General features: G+C 40.3%; 1 protein-coding gene across 1 annotated transcript; it reads right to left on the bottom strand.

The window, feature by feature from the left end:
- Nucleotides 1-7700: 7700 nt before the first annotated feature.
- Nucleotides 7701-15715, bottom strand: LOC145998311 (zinc finger MYM-type protein 1-like). Its single transcript, XM_083134717.1, has 2 exons — nt 15380-15715; nt 7701-9059 (listed from the first exon to the last, which is right to left on the bottom strand). The coding sequence occupies exons 1-2, from the start codon at nt 15713-15715 to the stop codon at nt 7701-7703; spliced, it is 1695 nt and encodes a 564-aa protein (XP_082990843.1).
- Between the last annotated feature and the right edge of the window lie 3542 nt (nt 15716-19257).

Here is a 19257-nt window from a genome sequence, read left to right as displayed (position 1 = left end):
GTAATGATTCCATTGAAATTCAATGTATTCATTACAAGCTGGCAGTGTTCGTGACTGTACAAGGTCCTTTAACCGTAACTTGTCTGGAAGGTCATGCCGTAAGTGGCAACTTTATCTTCTTTTGAAGCTCTCAGCACAGTGTATACGACCAGACAGCATGCGCCTGAAAAAGATCTCAAGTCAGATAAGGAGGTGCCGCGCAGAGGGAGGGGTTTGGGAAGTTAAAACGGAAGTTATTAATTAATTTGGATCACATTTATACGTCCTTTCTTTCATTTTCAGGTCCTTTTTTTAAAAAATATTTTTAGGTCTTTTTATTGGTCTTTTTTTCTGGCAATTTATAGGTCTTGAACTTACGAGCACTAGTCATTAGCAATTGAAAGTTGAGTCTGTGTTTGAGTCATCTGTCACTTCTACTAGTTTGGTTAGTAGATATATACTACGCTCTCCTTCCCCCTTTTCGTAATCGCCATAGACTAATAGGAAACGCACTAGTAAATATTACACAACGAGCAGACATGCATTTAGAAAGTATGATGGGGAAGGGGGACCGGACGAACCCAGTGTCTCAAAAATAATAATAATATAATGTTGAAATTAAAATAATTATATTAAATCAAATTAATACTAATTACAACATATAAATTAATATTGTATTATTACGTATTACATGAATAGGTAAAGAAACGGCATAAGAATGAAGATATAACAGCACATACTCATTACGTAGCTTACCTGTACTTAAGATCGTAATAATTTATATCAAAAAGAGTGCTCTGGGGATGAAATTAATGCCAAATACATAAAGAACTGAATATTTATTCAATAACAAAAACAATGTTAGATGCAGTTGGAGAAAAATGAAGTTTCTGATTAATATTTTATGCACATTGTATAATTCTTTGTAATATCATTCAATGCTCTATGATCCCAATATAATCCTTGACTTTCAATACGTTCAGAGTAAATTAATAACCTTCGATTATACAACAAATAACTAAACAAGCATATTTTCGTTAGTTATCTTTAGTACTTGATAAGTCTTTAGGATGAGGGTGGTGGGGTCCGGACCCCCTAAATATGTCCTTGCTGTCCTCCAAAGCAGTATGATCTCAGGATAATCCTTGCCTTCCAATAAGCTCAGAGGAAATTAATAACCATCCATTATACAACAAATGCTAAAGAAGCATTATTTAATTTTAGTACTTGGTAATCTTTTCGGGGTGGTCCTGACCCCTGTAACCCCCCAAGATACGTCCTTGTCTCACACATATTCATAATATACCATGCGTTTTCCTTAATTAACTGTGTATTTGGAAAAAAAATACTGGAATAAAATAAAATGCCAATTTCAGAGTACAATCCTACGTAATTTCCCACAGAGTCCTCAAATAATTTATGAAATTTCCATCACGCAAATTATATTTTGTTAAAAAAAATGAAATCATGTTGAAAGTTATACATTGGGCCCCTTAAAAAAAGGGCCAAGCAAGGACTGAGGGGCCGGGCCCCATGCCACCAGGTTTCGGTGCTCCTGAATGTATATTACAAATTATTATAAAATAAAGCATTCAAAGTACTCTTAGTAACCCCGTGTTAATTTGTGAGAAAGTAAATTTTATAAAATGAACTGAAACCTACCTCTCACGGTTGCGACGTCCAAAGACAAGCGTTGATATATAAAGAACGTGTAAGAGTGAAAGAAGTACCCGGATGGGATGGAGGGTTGTGTGATCGTCTGTTATAGACGTGACCACGGCTACTCCTGTGTTTTATATTTTTGTAAATTCAATATTATTTGAAGCTCAAACTCAATTCTGTTGCCAACCTGTGCCACTTCAGCGTGATTCTTGACTGGCTCGGAAGTTGAGGAAAAATAATTTTTTTCTGTAGTGTCCGAAGACGAGGGCCAACATAATATATGGTTATTTTGGGTAGTTCTAGGCCAAAAAAAGGTGGGTTTTATTTGTCCTTTTTTTTCCTTTTCGTCGATTTTTGGCTTATTGGTCCTTTTTTAGCCTATTTTTAGGTTTTGCAACTTCACCTTCTTTCGACTACGTTTTTACTGCCCATTCTTAATTCGAATCATCATCAATTCATCACCTCTTAAACATCCTTTCTGTAGTAAAGAACTAAAATTTAAGAGAGAAATAAATATATTTGAACCATCCCTGAAACGAGAGAAAAACCTTTTTTGGACGACTGAAGCAGGTACGGTACAGTCACGGACACTGCCTGCTTGTAATGATTCCATTGAAATTCAATGTATTCATTACAAGCTGGCAGTGTTAGTGACTGTACAAGGTCCTTTAACCGTAACTTGTCTGGAAGGTCATGCCGTAAGTGGCAACTTTATCTTCTTTTGAAGCTTTCAGCACAGTGTATACGACCAGACAGCATGCGCCTGAAAAAGATCTCAAGTCAGATAAGGAGGTGCCGCGCAGAGGGAGGGGTTTGGGAAGTTAAAACGGAAGTTATTAATTAATTTGGATCACATTTATACGTCCTTTCTTTCATTTTCAGGTCCTTTTTTAAAAAAATATTTTTAGGTCTTTTTATTGGTCTTTTTTTCTGGCAATTTATAGGTCTTGAACTTACGAGCACTAGTCATTAGCAATTGAAAGTTGAGTCTGTGGTTGAGTCATCTGTCACTTCTACTAGTTTGGTTAGTAGATGTATACTACGCTCTCCTTCCCCCTTTTCGTAATCGCCATAGACTAATAGGAAACTCACTAGTAAACATTACACGACGAGCAGACATGCATTTAGAAAGTATGATGGGGAAGGGGTACCGGACGAACCCAGTGTCTCAAAAATAATAATAATATAATGTTGAAATTAAAATAATTATATTAAATCAAATTAATACTAATTACAACATATAAATTAATATTGTATTATTACGTATTACATGAATAGGTAAAGAAACGGCATAAGAATGAAGATATAACAGCACATACTCATTACGTAGCTTACCTGTACTTAAGATCGTAATAATTTATATCAAAAAGAGTGCTCTGGGGATGAAATTAATGCCAAATACATAAAGAACTGAATATTTATTCAATAACAAAAACAATGTTAGATGCAGTTGGAGAAAAATGAAGTTTCTGATTAATATTTTATGCACATTGTATAATGCTTTGCAATATCATTCAATGCTCTATGATCCCAATATAATCCTTGACTTTCAATACGTTCAGAGTAAATTAATAACCTTCGATTATACAACAAATAACTAAACAAGCATATTTTCGTTAGTTATCTTTAGTACTTGATAAGTCTTTTGGATGAGGGGGGTGGGGTCCGGACCCCCTAAATATGTCCTTGCTGTCCTCCAAAGCAGTATGATCTCAGGATAATCCTTGCCTTCCAATAAGCTCAGAGGAAATTAATAACCATCCATTATACAACAAATGCTAAAGAAGCATTATTTAATTTTAGTACTTCGTAATCCTTTCGGGGTGGTCCTGACCCCTGTAACCCCCCAAGAGACGTCCTTGTCTCACACATATTCATAATATACCATGCGTTTTCCTTAATTAACTGTGTATTTGGAAAAAAAAATACTGGAATAAAATAAAATGCCAATTTCAGAGTACAATCCTACGTAATTTCCCACAGAGTCCTCAAATAATTTATGAAATTTCCATCACGCGAATTATATTTTGTTAAAAAATGAAATCATGTTGAAAGTTATACATTGGGCCCCTTAAAAAAAGGGCCAAGCAAGGACTGAGGGGCCGGGCCCCATGCCACTAGGTTTCGGTGCTCCTGAATGTATATTACAAATTATTATAAAATAAAGCATTCAAAGTACTCTTAGTAACCCCGTGTTAATACGCTGGTCTAGTGAACGTCACTTCCGGCGCTGTTGCCATAGCAACAGTATACCTGGCAATATACAACTCGCTGTCCGTACTTTCCCCATGCAGTGAGTATTGGAAGCGGACCGCAAGGGATACCTTTTGTTCTTAGTGACAGGGTTTTTCAACGAAAATGGTAATATGTATCTTACACCATTGTAAAGATTAGATTCAGAAGAATACGTACATAAAATACAGGTTGCTTACAGGTGACAAGTTAAAGAAGAAATGGAAGGACAAAAGCAGGCACTTTCCATGAAAGTGACCGGCAACTTAGGATTTCTTCGGTTTCCGCTACACAGGCTTGTTGACGGGTAAATGAACGTAAGTCGCATGGTTCTTTGTCTGTGGTCAGATATATCTTATTGCTATGCGTATGATTACAATCATTGTGCACATTAGGCATATTTCGTGCCTTTGCACTAATGGGTATTCAAAAACTACAATGCATTTTCTCCATCGGAAGAATACATATGTGTAGTACATAGTCATAGACGTCGAAAGAAATTCTTGTAGGGGTAGTCAGGCCATTGACATATTTTAATAGTAGTAGTAGTAATATTGGGAGTGTCTAAAGTGATTTCAGTCAATAGCCGGAATAGCAACCACAAATGAATAGGGACTACTACTAATATCAACAACAATAATAAATGCATATGAAGATAACAATAGTTTATTATTATTATTGATTGGTTGATTTGGTGTTTTAAGTCCAGTTTATGCACAGTAAGGCTAATCGGGACTGGACCTACTGTTTAAATTGTAATCCGAACCACTATGTGCCTCCACCGTATTATTATTATTATTGCATCCAAAGTAAATGTGTAAACTCAAGGTGTATCACGTCTGTTATTTCAGGGAATTAGGTTCGCATTTACATCTTAAACGAATGGCACTTTCCAAAATATATTATGTTCTTGAATTTCCAGAAATTCTGAATAATCGTAACTCGTAAATAAGTGATTTCTAACCGAAAATATTTTACTGCCAATTATAGATTATGAGGAATTGAGATAATACGAAAGAAATCTCTCCCCTAGAAGCTTATCTTCCCGCTTCTTGGAAATTCACCCCTTTTCCGAGTTATGCATATCGCTGTGTGCATTAAGGACTTTTGAACGAAAGATTGAACATGTGATAAATGCAGTGGCGTAAATAACACCCCGGCGGTGCGCGGGTGGGGGGCGCACGAGCTTCGGAGCGCAGTAAGAATGATAAACTAAGAAAGACCGATAGTTCACTTTCGGCGTTAAAATATATTTTCAACCGAACATATTATATTTTATGCCCCTAACTGCAAACAGAAAATGTTAATCACAAGTAGAAAGTGGATTACCAGATTAGAAAAACAAAACTTCATTAGCTGAATGATTTACGTAGCCGAAGGGTAGGCGACAAGCAAGAGAACACACTGGCAACGCTAATTTTCACCCTACTTACAATTTTTACCAAACGGAAAAGACGGAATGATTTTCCAAGCTAAAATTCATCAAAAATTACTTGAGAAGTACAATGGCAGGAATGAGAGCGATCGAGCTCGAAAACTAGCAAACAAGAATTTGCTTCCATGAAAAAATGCAGAGGACTGCTAATGATCATTTGACAATATCGTAATTTTTGTAATAACAGTCTGTTTTCATATATAATTATCATATATAATTTTTTACAGCTTCTCTGTTGTCTTAACCTTTCGTACCAGTTTTTACATTGATTCAAATTACATGTATGCATTTCATGTTTTTATATACCTAATATAAATGTGGGCGTGAATTAATATTTTAGAAAAGAAATATATTTGTATATTTTTAGACGAGTATGAGCACACAACTGAAAGTTGCGCGGGGGGGCTGTGGTGCGCAGAGCATGTTAGTTACGCTACTGGATACATTCCTGGCGCCTGGAGCCTAGTGATCGACCTGAAGGTGTTTTCAGCTTGGCAGCCCATTATTAATTACAACAAATTGTTTTCATTCTAATATTTTTGCATAAAAGAACATGATAAAGTGATAAGTTGAAATAATAACAAGATAATGATGGACAGAGGAAACGGCATATGTTGTGTTCAACCCATTGGCCCTCGTAATAGGCTCGTAACAAAGAAATAGAGGCTACATTGGTTATGTAAAATATTTTATCTGGTTTACGTAAATATAAAGAAAGCAGTGGCGGCGATTGGATTCCAAAACGGGGGGGGGGGGGGTTCAAGGTGTCAAAACTGGGAGGTAAAGACAGTATATTTTCCTTTGTAGCAAAAGTGGGGGGAATTGCCCCCTCGCCCCCCCTAATTGCCGCCACTGAAAGAAAGATAATAAACATCTCTTCGCACATACACAAAGCTATTGCAAAATTTTCGAAGAAGTGCTAGTCACAACACGTGCGACATCTAAGTATCGCTTTCCTTAACATCATATTCTTTCCTTCATGCTTGCTTTCAGCCTTACTTTGACTACGCCTTCTTATCTTATGCATCTGAAACTATGAAAGTGGTTCTCCTTACATGCTAACCCTCCATCCTTCATTGTTTTCGGCTCATCTTTCCAAAACCTCAGCAACGCTCCATAGCCAACGCCAGTGGCGCAGGAACGTTTCTGATTTGGGGGGGTACAAAGTCCACCTCTTCGTCTGTCCGTGTATGTCTGGTTCTTCATATGTACACACACACACACACACACACACACACACACACACACACACACACACACACACACACACACATATAATGATGTCCACAGATTTCTTTCTGGTACATATAACCTAAAACATATGGGGGTGTACATATAGTAGCTTAGAAGAATTATTTATCTGCTTTCAGATTGAAAGTTTAAATGACAATGAAAAACCTAAATGTTGCAAATCTCTCAAACCTCATGCATACGTAGTAACATTTATGAATATGTAAGCGAGAATAAAACAACTATTTAAAAGTAAAATGTCATGCTTTGGGTACTGTGATGACTATATTATTGATTAAAAGTTGAATTTGCTACAGAATTTCAATGATATAATCGTTAAAATAATGCAACAATAATAAGTCTCAAATAAGCTATACTTTTTCAGTAGTATTACTGCATAAAACATGGGAAAATGTACTTCAAGATAACCTGGCAATACTGTACATCCACTGCATACACATAAATGGAATGCAAATGTTATGTTGTAATTACACTTCATGAACCTAAACATATTTCAATATTTCAAATCATTTCAATATTTAAGAAAGCAACATGAAAACTGAAGTGTTATTTCCCTGCCTTTACACTTTTCCAAATACACTTTTTCTGTACTCATTGTTAACAAATTCCTTCATCAATACTGCCAGGTCCAAGTTGTCTAAATGGTGTTGATAAGCATGAAGCACACAAAGGTGATTCAATCGTTCTTGGGACATTGTGCTCCTTAGGTAAGTCTTAATCCTCTTCAATGTGGAGAAGCTTCTCTCAGCAGTTGCTGATGTTGCTGGAATTACAAGAAGTTCCTTCAATAATGCCTCAATCAAGGGAAAAAGGTTTCTAGTTTCCTTGTGTAAACTTCTGAATTTTGCTACAACTTGATGGATTCCTCTTATCTCCGAAAGTCTTGAAAACATCTCCATCTCCAATTTCAGTTTTGTTGCTGGAATTCCCCTCTTTTCAGCTTCAGTTATCATAGACTGCTTCCAATTTTCAGGTGACAAAAGTACTAGATTTTCCAGTTCGCAGTAGGTTTTGAAATCAGGCTGATCAAATCTATACGATATTTCTCCACAAATATTATCTAGTGCTTCAAAAAATACTGTTTTGTACATATCTTCAACAGAGGACCACCTATGAGGTTCAGCTGGTTTCTCAGAATGCTCTAAACGTTTGGGTGGACACCGTACTCTAGCAGCGGTGGAAGTAAATCATAGTCCTCTATTAATTGGTGGACATTATTCCAAATTTTCTGAAATGTTTCATCATTTCGCTTTCCTTTCAGATGATTCAATACTACTTCAACAGCTTCTCTGCTACCGATGACTGTTTGGGAAGACTTCTGAAGAGAGATACTTAGTTTTTCAGTAGGCGCAAAAATTAACTGACAAAGTAAGATTCCAAAGACTGTAGATCCTTTCATTAGGTTGTCAAGAAGACCACGGGCCTTGCTTGAAGAATCACTAGGAGCACTAGAAATGTTCTCGAAGAACGCTAATAATGCAGAATAATTTTCAACTATCGCATGTAAAGCTGACGTACGAACTGACCATCTTGTTGGGCACAGAGGGCGAGGTGAGGTAAACTCCGACACTCCTTCAGCAGCTTTGATGTCTTTGAACTGTGATATTCTTTTTGGGGAATCCTTTAGAAATACACCAATATCATTTATCAAGTTCATTGTGTCTCTCAAAAGAGGGATGGTTCTTGTGGTATCTTGAAGAGCCAAGTTTATATTGTGGTTATTACAGTGTACAAATAATGCTAAAGGCTGTTTCTGTTTGATTAATGCTTGAACGCCTTTTCTTACACCAGACATGTTAGCGCCCCCATCATAACATTGCCCTTTAAGATGTTCTAAGGGCAAGTTAAATCGCTGCAAACCATCGATAATAATGTCATGCAGAGCACTTCCTGTTGTGTTAGATGTTTCGTATAGACCCAAAAAACATTCACGTACCTCTAAGTCATTTACTGTTCGCACACTGATTGAAACTTGCTCTTTACAGCTAATGTCACAAGTCTCATCGACAATTAGGCTAAATAACTTGTTCTCTCTTACTTCAGAAATTATTTCTCGTGAAACACAGTGAGCCATAATTTGTAGTATTTCATTTTGAATAACATCAGAACTGAAGTCCTTTTTTCTTTTCAAAAACTGTTCAAGTTGTGGTGTTTCATCTTTTCTGAGTTGATTGAGCTGGTATACATTTCCACTTTCCTTGTAATGTCCTCGCAAAGGAATTCCCTGCCTAGCCAAGAAACGCAAAGAATTAATCATTGCACGCAAAGCCACTCTTGCACATTTCTGCTGTTCGTTCTTTGCAGAAGAAAGCACACTGCAAATTGGAACGGATTCAAGACCACCGAGTATCGTTACAGCGTCCTTATGAAGTGGACTGCATTCATGTGAAGTCAGTTTCTCATTTGCTTTATTCCATTTACGGAATCCACGACCATTCACGAGATCGGACACTTTCACTACTTCATCATACTTTTGTCGAAAGAGTCCTTTCTTCAGTGCCTTGCAACAATAATAACAAGAAAATCCTTCTATGGATAAATTGTAATGAAGCCAAGGATACTCACGATAGAGCTTCGTTTGAAAGTAGAACTTACGCCCATTAATTATCTGTGGTGAAATATTGAAGGGGTGATATGGTCTGTTGTCAAACATATTGGAACTTCCACTTCCAGAACAAGATGTTTCTTCAGAAGAATCTTTAAGAGATTTTTTTGAAGAGCTTACAACATCACTCATTTCAGCACGCACATCTGGAACGGAAAATTCAGGAAATAATAAGTACTTATCCCTGTGTTTAAATAAGTGCAATTAAAAATCCTTTAAATATAGTTAATGCAAATACTATAAGAACTTATTCGCCATATCATAAGTATATGTCAGTATTCTCAGGATTCCCTTAAAATCAATTTTAAAGTATTAATTTTCAAAGTTGAAATATTCTTATGTGATTCTTCGTTGATTTAAACCTTCAAAATACTAACTTTGTACAAGACAAATTAATAAAATTATACAATTTCGTGGTTTGGAAGCACAAGAGCTAGCCCTGATGTATCTTACTGCTGTTTTTCCACCTGTGTAACAAACATATGGGATTTACCCAACTTAAACGCAATTACAGCTTTAAAAGAAAGAACACCATGAAAATATGCCAAGGAGTAATAATAACTTTAGAAAGAATTGTGTAATGTTTTGATTTTTATAGCTTTAACTTAAATATCAGCGTTGCCAATGTGTGTAATGGAAACGTGTGTGGATTGTGTGTGTATTCTGATAAAAATGCTCCAATATCTCAAATTTTGTTGACACTATTTTTTCTGTCGTTCGCAGATCATGTATTTCTTATATCAAGAAATGAACAAAACAAATAGATTCTCATTTGCTGCTTCGGTCTTCCTTAGAGAGATCCACTGTAACAGTTTAAAATATTACCTCTCCCTGCGGCATTCACAGAGGAACGGAAGGGACAGGAAACTTGAGAAGGGCAGGGGTTGGAGGAAGGGAGGTCCTTGGAGGTACTGGCCGTGGTGGACAGTGCTGACGACAACCGTTGGGAAGCTGGGGGCGGAGGGGGTTTAATTTCTCTCGTTCTACTGCCACTAAATCAAAGCAGCTAATTGAAAATGTCAAGAAATATATAGGTAGACAATAATAACACAATTTTTGAGACACGCTTTTAAAATTTATAGTGCATATTATGCTACTTTTAATGCATGTTTTGGCCTTATTAAGTGCACATAAACGCAGACAAATAATAATTGAATATTCTCTGATATAAATCCACCCCCTAACGACGATATACTAATGAAGTTGATTGATTGAATGATTTGGTTTATTATACTCAGTTTTCAGCCACTTTTGGCTAATCGCGAAGATGAGGATGAGTGCTGATACGATGAAATTGATTAAAGGACAATCACAGTAGAGAGCATCCATAACCAGGCCGGGATTCAAACCCGGCATCGTAGCGCGCTGTGCGTGATGAAATTGATGAAGGGACACTGACAAAAACACGCCCATGCTGGGATTCGAACAAGAGACGCCGAGTGTCGTAGAGCACTGCTCTGCCATAGATGTCGACACTCGAATTATTAAAATGCCACAATGATCACGCCCATTAGAAAATAGGAACATCTTAACTTTTATGAAATTATTTGGACAAACAAATAATCACTATAATAATGGATTTTTTAAGAATATTTTGTTAGTCAAAGCTCAATAAATTTATTACAATACGTCACAAACCGATGAATTGTGATACACTAGCCAGTCGTGTATGCTACATATACAGGTTGCTTTGTAAATTTTTGTTAAAGACTTACTGAACGATCATATGGTGACTTTGTCCCGTTCTGCTCCCCCCCCCCGCACCAACTTTGCTTATAAAAATGTGCGAGATTTTTTCAAAGCGACGCATTTTTCAAGAGGAGAAGAAAGGCATTTTCCTCCAAATCACTGTCTTCCAGAAAAAAATCGATCCAGTCCATAGGGTACAGTGGAATCCATGAGTATTACCGTGTAAATTGTCCATCACCATGTTCGTGCACTTTATTTGATCCAATAAGAGCTTCAAGAATTAAAATAAAACTCTAAACACTCTGTTGACAACTTCTGTACCAGCATACATAAAAATCCATCGTTTAAAAACACATATGATGTAAGAGAAAAATGAATGAAAATAGCCATTCACAATTTGCACGGTAATACTCATGGATCCCACTGTACAACGCCTCACGCTCAATCCTCCGGACACCCTTACTTATGAGGAATTTAAAAAAGCAATCAAATAAAGCAAAAATAATGTTTCTAACCTCTTTAGTTTCTTTTCTTTTTTAAGATTGGAAATTACCTGCTTGCGCTTGAAACACCCCCCCCCCTTTTTCGGCATATGTAAGAAATATAGGTGTAATTTCAAAATCAGTGTGTGTGTAATTTCACAGCAGCTTTCGTGGATTCTGTGCGTATGCGTCTGGCAACGCTGCTTAAATTACAAACTTTCTCATTTAAATTGGCAACTTCAACAATATTTCAGTCAGGAGTGTTCAACAAATTTATAATTAAGGACCATTTTCAATCCAATAACACGCTAACTCGCTACGAATAGTTTCAGGTTCAAGTGTAGGATTCAAAATGAATGTCCTTTTCATCAATTTCACATAGCAAAGCGACGTAAAAATTACCAAGACTATCAACACGATCAACCATTAGCTACATATTTCGTGGTCAGAAAGCACACGCAGTAAATAGGAGTATATTTTCTACAAAATTAAATAAGACAAACCAGATAATTAGGAATGCCCTTTTATTATAGATCCAGTGGGGAAAAATTACCTTAATTTTTTCATATTAGGGTAAATAGTTAACTAATTTCGAAACACGATATCGGAAATATATTTATTATTTGCGTATCAATAATTCTTGATTGACTTGATTTATTTTACTTCGCTTTTGTGCCACTTTTGGCTAATTGCGAAGATGGGGATGACTGATGATATGATGAAATTGATGAATGGATACTCACAAATATCCAAGCCCAAGCCGGGATTCGAACCCGGAATCCCTGGCGTCTGACAGTGATGTGCTAACCACTTCACTACGAGGGCTGGCTATCAATAATTCTTGTTAATTCAAAAAAACTATAGCTTAACTAAAACTAAGAGTGCGCTACTAGATTTTATGGAGGTGTGAGCTCCAAGATTTCGATGTTAACCCAGTATCGTGAGGACAATTGCAGAGCTACTTGAAAGCAATAATAGCGGATTAAGGTCTTCAAAGGCAGAAAACAGCAGCGATAGGATTCAGTGCTCTATAATCATGCATCAGCCAATGAACAAGCGCTCGGCAGATCCTGGACCCTAAAAGACTATTGCGCCACTGTAACGAGTGCACTCACGGCTCCCGAAATGACGTGTCAATCATACCCCGGCACGGGGCCAAACGTCGTTATGTGTACGGGAGACCGGTCGTGACTCACGGTCCAGTTATCAAGTTCGGTACTGAGACGGTCGTTTATTGTTATACTATTGCGAGGCGGAGATTAATACCTTGAAAAGTTACACTGTTTTGTTTACCTTTGATATGTAGATTCGAACAATCATAAAACACTAATAGCATAATATCTGGTACCTGAAAAACGTCAAATAACAACACTGACGAACGGTAAAAAAGTGAATATATATTGTAACAGCAAAGAAATATTGCAATCAACAACTGTTTACAAAGCCTCCTCAAACGCTCACTCATTCACTCTCTCTCTCTTTCACACACCTGAGGTATTTTTACATGTGAAGTATGGATACAAATCATGGATCTCATTAACATAGCATTCCTTTTAATTTTTAAACCTTTATGTGAATTTAGGGCATTTGTCTGCCAGCTCCTGTGCTCTTTTAAATTAACTTAAGTGCCAGCCCTCGGAAAGCGGTTAACTAAGACAATTGGGTCGGCGTGGTTAAATCTTTCGTTCGAATGAACGTTTGCACCCAGTCGTATGCACGACATTATACAAGTTTCTCGGACGGGGGCATTAGACACCAGCCTCTCTCGTCCAATGAGAACAACTACACAATTACATAGTGATGCAAAAACTTAATTGGCTCCAGCTGCCGGAATACACAAATCAATCGTCGGCGCGAGCAAAAATTACCTTAAAAACCACTATGCAACAAATAATACTATTTCACGCACACGACCTTGCAATAAAAACAACTACGCTTTCCATAATTAAAAAGGACTCATCAGTCAACTATTGACAAATTAAATGGCGCGACGGGGCGGTCGGTTACACAAGAAATGGAGCACACTTTGACAATTTATACTAAATTTTAAAGAAATGAAATGGAGCTTCTAACCCTGAATGCAGACAATTAAATTTGAACATCTGAACATGAAATTACCCTTTTTTATAACAATACCAAAACAATTTTTAGACGCGGAAGTTAGGTTTGGGTTTTCCTGAGTAACTTTGCAAATAAGTGAGACGTCGGCGTTAACTGTACGGTGTTGATAATAACGGCGCACGTTTACATGTACATGAGACCCTCTGAAGTATACTGTACCAGGCTCTGCTACACGGCGTGGTCCTTCATCTCTCCTGGACGCGGGACTTGCACACGGTTCCTTTGTGGCGAAATTGTCCTCCGAGGTCGATCGCGACGAAGAATAATTGCGACGATATGGTGTACTTGCACCTCCTCAGAACTTCGGGCGTTCCTCTTGTCACTAGCGTCGGGTGTACGTGGTCACGCGCCGGTCAGGAATCTCTGGTGCCGGGCTTCGTTTGGGCGTCGTTCTGGTATCATCCTTCCCTCTCTTTCTCTGGTAACTAGCTTCGGTTGGAACGTCGATCTGGAAACGTCCTTCGGGCTTTGGTTGGGACGTCGATCTGAAATCATCTCTCTCTGGAAACGTCCTTCGGGCTTTGGTTGGGACGTCGATCTGAAAGCGTCCTTCGGGCTTTGGTTGGGACGTCGATCTGAAATCATCTCTCTCTGGAAACGTCCTTCGGGCTTTGGTTGGGACGTCGATCTGAAAGCGTCCTTCGGGCTCTGGGCAGTGTTTGGTTTCGGCGTCGTCTGACTGGCTTCGGCGTCGTTGCAGGCGTCAGGGAAGCGACGCCCCCCTTCTCTATCTTCTTTAGCCCTCCATCCTTATGTAGTCCACGCTTGGCAAAAACAAATCACCGCGTAATCTTCACCAAAATAAGGCGCACACTGGTAACTCCCTATCCGCAAGTCGCTCACAGTACGTAAGGAAACAAAGTTCACGGACACAAAACAATGATCACGCGAGAGTGTAGCGCGGAGATGCTCTCTCTGTGAAATCCGGGTAAAAACTGTTTCTGGGATGGTAGCACCGCGTATTTAAGAGAGATTCAAATTCGTCCGTTGAAACCCACGCTCAGGTAGCTTGGCTTCGCTTTTGGAGGAGATGCGAATGACCTGTGTCCATTGTCTTGAAACTCGGTCACCGAGGCGTCTTCGATACTTGCAGGCGTGGGGTCCAGCTGATATCTCTGGTCATCCGTGAACATGGGTTCGAACGCCTGCTGCGACTCGAGCCCGGTAGCGGCGGAAATAATCTTTCCTTATCTCCGCGTTGGTGCAAATATGTCATGTTCTACGCGGCGGCTGTCACTCAAGAAAAACCCGTCCCCAGCTTCCGACGTCTGGCTCGGATACAAGTTTTATTCACAAAATAAACAACCTCACACTTTCAAGTTGGTGCATATAATGAATCAATAAACAAAAAATAATTTTTATCGAACTGCGTTTTACATGTCACTAGATACCGTGACATCTCGCCCTCCTTCCGATCAAAAAATTCTGTAGGCGAATAAAATTTTTTACTAATCAGGGGCATGAAATTTTGACTACAAATTTTTTTAACACCCTGTACAAGAAAAATAAACCAGTTCGATAACACAACACACATGATATAAATGATACCTCCAATTTACATAATAAATATACATATTATACACTCTGGGTATGGCGCAATGTTATTTTATACTTCTAAAATGGCGCGACGTCGCTTAACCATGTTTCGCCATCCCATTCCTCTCTTCGGCGCTGACGACCTGACGGCCCCGGCTGTGGAGACGTGTTGCTGGGATTCGGCCCGTTCGCGTTTCGCGTCGGGCTCCTTTGAACCCTCGGCGGGCTGCGCCTTGTGTGCCCGTTGTACATGAACAACAGCTTCTCGATCTTTCCCTTCACTTGCATAGAGCGTGGAAAGTGCGTCAGGAAGGCTTCCCTAAACGCCGAGTACGAATGAAAGTGTCTTTCATTCCGATCCAGCTTGTTCTGTGTTCGATCTTGTACCCAGCCTTTCAGTACAAGCAATCGCTCTCCATCCGCCAGTCCTAACTCCCGGGCTGTTGCTTCGAATTCCTCGACGAGGGCAGACGGCGATATCCTGACGTCCCCGGAGAACTTCTTGAAGTTTTTCTCATATTCGGGCGGGAACAAAGCTCTCTCCGCGGACGGTGGTTCAGGCCGTATGTCGTCTTGGCTTGAAGTTTGGGCTTCGAACGGTCGCGGCGATGGAAGATGTAGTCCCGATTCCACTTCGCTTCCTCGGCTGACACATTTAGTTGGTCTTACGTCACTCGTGCTCCTTGAAGGCGAAGGAACTTCAGCTGGCTGCGATGACGTCATAGCTGTTGGCTCTCGTGGTGATCCCGGAACGTCGGCTACGTTCAATTGTTGTAGTTTTTCCTCGATTCCCTTTATCTTCTCGGGATTCCCTTCCGCTGGGTTCGCTGCTCGCCGCACTTGTCGCTCGAGGGCATCGTTGCTCCGATTGCAAAGGAACTCCAGCTGTGCACTTTGCTGGCCGATGTGTTGCAAGGCTCCTTCTCGTTCACCTACGCTGTGCGCCAGTGTTGCCACCTTGGCTTCTTGGTCCTTGATGCGAGCGTCGGTCTCGGCGGTCCTGGATTTGATTCGAGCCTCGGATTCTTTCATCGTTGGGAGGAGTTGTTGCGTCATTTCTTCTCCGGAGGCGCGAACTGTTCCTTGGAGGCGTTTTCCCATCCCTCGTACGTCGGTCTGCATCCTGGTTTCCATTCCTTGGAACATCGTCCGCATCTCGGTCCGCATTTCTTGCATGTTGGCTTGCAACCTCTCGGAGTCGGTACGCATCCCTTGGAGCATCTGGAGGATAAGCTGGAATTGGTTGGCACCACTGCCACTTCCTACGTCATCTTGTTCCTTGCTGTGGTCGCTGTCCGCACGTGACGATGTACCCCCCTGGGCACTTGGTATCTCCCTTTCCATTCCTGGCGGGCTCTTGCACTGGAGACAAACCGGTCCGGAATCTCCCTCGCAGTCGACTTCGAAATCATAAAATTCCTGCCCACAAACCTTGCAAACCATCATGACGTCACTCTTGTTCAAACAGTCTATGCGACGATTTCTTAATCTCATGAAGGCCTTTCCTTAATTATCTGCTCAATCTTCTGTCGCACTTAGGAACAGTTACGCAAACTTACGCGAGCTCACACAAAATGTGAATTACGAATCGATACATGAAAAGAAAAAGGAGGTCCGTCGGGAATCCCTTATCCCGCAACTCAGCCTGATGCCATAAATTACGCCAAAAACCAAAAAAGTACACAAAAAGTACATAAAAATGCCCTATGCAGCTGCCCTTGCTGCTTTCGCCGAAAAAATATCTGCCCTATTGTTACCAATTACGCCCAATAACGTGTCCTTACACGTGAACCTACGACAAATACACCAAAATAACCCTCGAAATACAAAACGAAAAACACACAAATAACCAGGAACCTAACACAAGAATTTTATGCATGACGTATACACAATGAAATTTCAACCGCTCTCGCAACCTGGTTTTCCTGGAAAGACATGACAAAAGTTGCCGTCCCTGTTCGGGCGCCAAATGTAACGAGTGCACTCACGGCTCCCGAAATGACGTGTCAATCATACCCCGGCACGGGGCCAAACGTCGTTATGTGTACGGGAGACCGGTCGTGACTCACGGTCCAATTATCAAGTTCGGTACTGAGACGGTCGTTTATTGTTATACTATTGCGAGGCGGAGATTAATACCTTGAAAAGTTACACTGTTTTGTTTACCTTTGATATGTAGATTCGAACAATCATAAAACACTAATAGCATAATATCTGGTACCTGAAAAACGTCAAATAACAACACTGACGAACGGTAAAAAAGTGAATATATATTGTAACAGCAAAGAAATATTGCAATCAACAACTGTTTACAAAGCCTCCTCAAACGCTCACTCATTCACTCTCTCTCTCTTTCACACACCTGAGGTATTTTTACATGTGAAGTATGGATACAAATCATGGATCTCATTAACATAGCATTCCTTTTAATTTTTAAACCTTTATGTGAATTTAGGGCATTTGTCTGCCAGCTCCTGTGCTCTTTTAAATTAACTTAAGTGCCAGCCCTCGGAAAGCGGTTAACTAAGACAATTGGGTCGGCGTGGTTAAATCTTTCGTTCGAATGAACGTTTGCACCCAGTCGTATGCACGACATTATACAAGTTTCTCGGACGGGGGCATTAGACACCAGCCTCTCTCGTCCAATGAGAACAACTACACAATTACATAGTGATGCAAAAACTTAATTGGCTCCAGCTGCCGGAATACACAAATCAATCGTCGGCGCGAGCAAAAATTACCTTAAAAACCACTATGCAACAAATAATACTATTTCACGCACACGACCTTGCAATAAAAACAACTACGCTTTCCATAATTAAAAAGGACTCATCAGTCAACTATTGACAAATTAAATGGCGCGACGGGGCGGTCGGTTACACAAGAAATGGAGCACACTTTGACAATTTATACTAAATTTTAAAGAAATGAAATGGAGCTTCTAACCCTGAATGCAGACAATTAAATTTGAACATCTGAACATGAAATTACCCTTTTTTATAACAATACCAAAACAATTTTTAGACGCGGAAGTTAGGTTTGGGTTTTCCTGAGTAACTTTGCAAATAAGTGAGACGTCGGCGTTAACTGTACGGTGTTGATAATAACGGCGCACGTTTACATGTACATGAGACCCTCTGAAGTATACTGTACCAGGCTCTGCTACACGGCGTGGTCCTTCATCTCTCCTGGACGCGGGACTTGCACACGGTTCCTTTGTGGCGAAATTGTCCTCCGAGGTCGATCGCGACGAAGAATAATTGCGACGATATGGTGTACTTGCACCTCCTCAGAACTTCGGGCGTTCCTCTTGTCACTAGCGTCGGGTGTACGTGGTCACGCGCCGGTCAGGAATCTCTGGTGCCGGGCTTCGTTTGGGCGTCGTTCTGGTATCATCCTTCCCTCTCTTTCTCTGGTAACTAGCTTCGGTTGGAACGTCGATCTGGAAACGTCCTTCGGGCTTTGGTTGGGACGTCGATCTGAAATCATCTCTCTCTGGAAACGTCCTTCGGGCTTTGGTTGGGACGTCGATCTGAAAGCGTCCTTCGGGCTTTGGTTGGGACGTCGATCTGAAATCATCTCTCTCTGGAAACGTCCTTCGGGCTTTGGTTGGGACGTCGATCTGAAAGCGTCCTTCGGGCTCTGGGCAGTGTTTGGTTTCGGCGTCGTCTGACTGGCTTCGGCGTCGTTGCAGGCGTCAGGGAAGCGACGCCCCCCTTCTCTATCTTCTTTAGCCCTCCATCCTTATGTAGTCCACGCTTGGCAAAAACAAATCACCGCGTAATCTTCACCAAAATAAGGCGCACACTGGTAACTCCCTATCCGCAAGTCGCTCACAGTACGTAAGGAAACAAAGTTCACGGACACAAAACAATGATCACGCGAGAGTGTAGCGCGGAGATGCTCTCTCTGTGAAATCCGGGTAAAAACTGTTTCTGGGATGGTAGCACCGCGTATTTAAGAGAGATTCAAATTCGTCCGTTGAAACCCACGCTCAGGTAGCTTGGCTTCGCTTTTGGAGGAGATGCGAATGACCTGTGTCCATTGTCTTGAAACTCGGTCACCGAGGCGTCTTCGATACTTGCAGGCGTGGGGTCCAGCTGATATCTCTGGTCATCCGTGAACATGGGTTCGAACGCCTGCTGCGACTCGAGCCCGGTAGCGGCGGAAATAATCTTTCCTTATCTCCGCGTTGGTGCAAATATGTCATGTTCTACGCGGCGGCTGTCACTCAAGAAAAACCCGTCCCCAGCTTCCGACGTCTG

This window comes from Lepisma saccharinum, chromosome 14 (assembly GCF_977018435.1).
Source record: "Lepisma saccharinum chromosome 14, izLepSacc3.1, whole genome shotgun sequence".
NCBI lineage: Eukaryota > Metazoa > Arthropoda > Insecta > Zygentoma > Lepismatidae > Lepisma > Lepisma saccharinum.
This window is presented reverse-complemented; position numbering and strand designations above follow the sequence as displayed.

Excerpts from the sequence above, each read along its gene's own strand:
- LOC145998311 (XM_083134717.1), bottom strand. The coding sequence starts at position 15,715 with ATGACGTCATCGCAGCCAGCTGAAGTTCCTTCGCCTTCAAGGAGCACG. Across the intron at positions 9,060-15,379 it reads TGCTTGTACTGAAAGGCTGG|GCACTGAAGAAAGGACTCTT; the intron begins GTACAAGATCGA and ends TATTGTTGCAAG.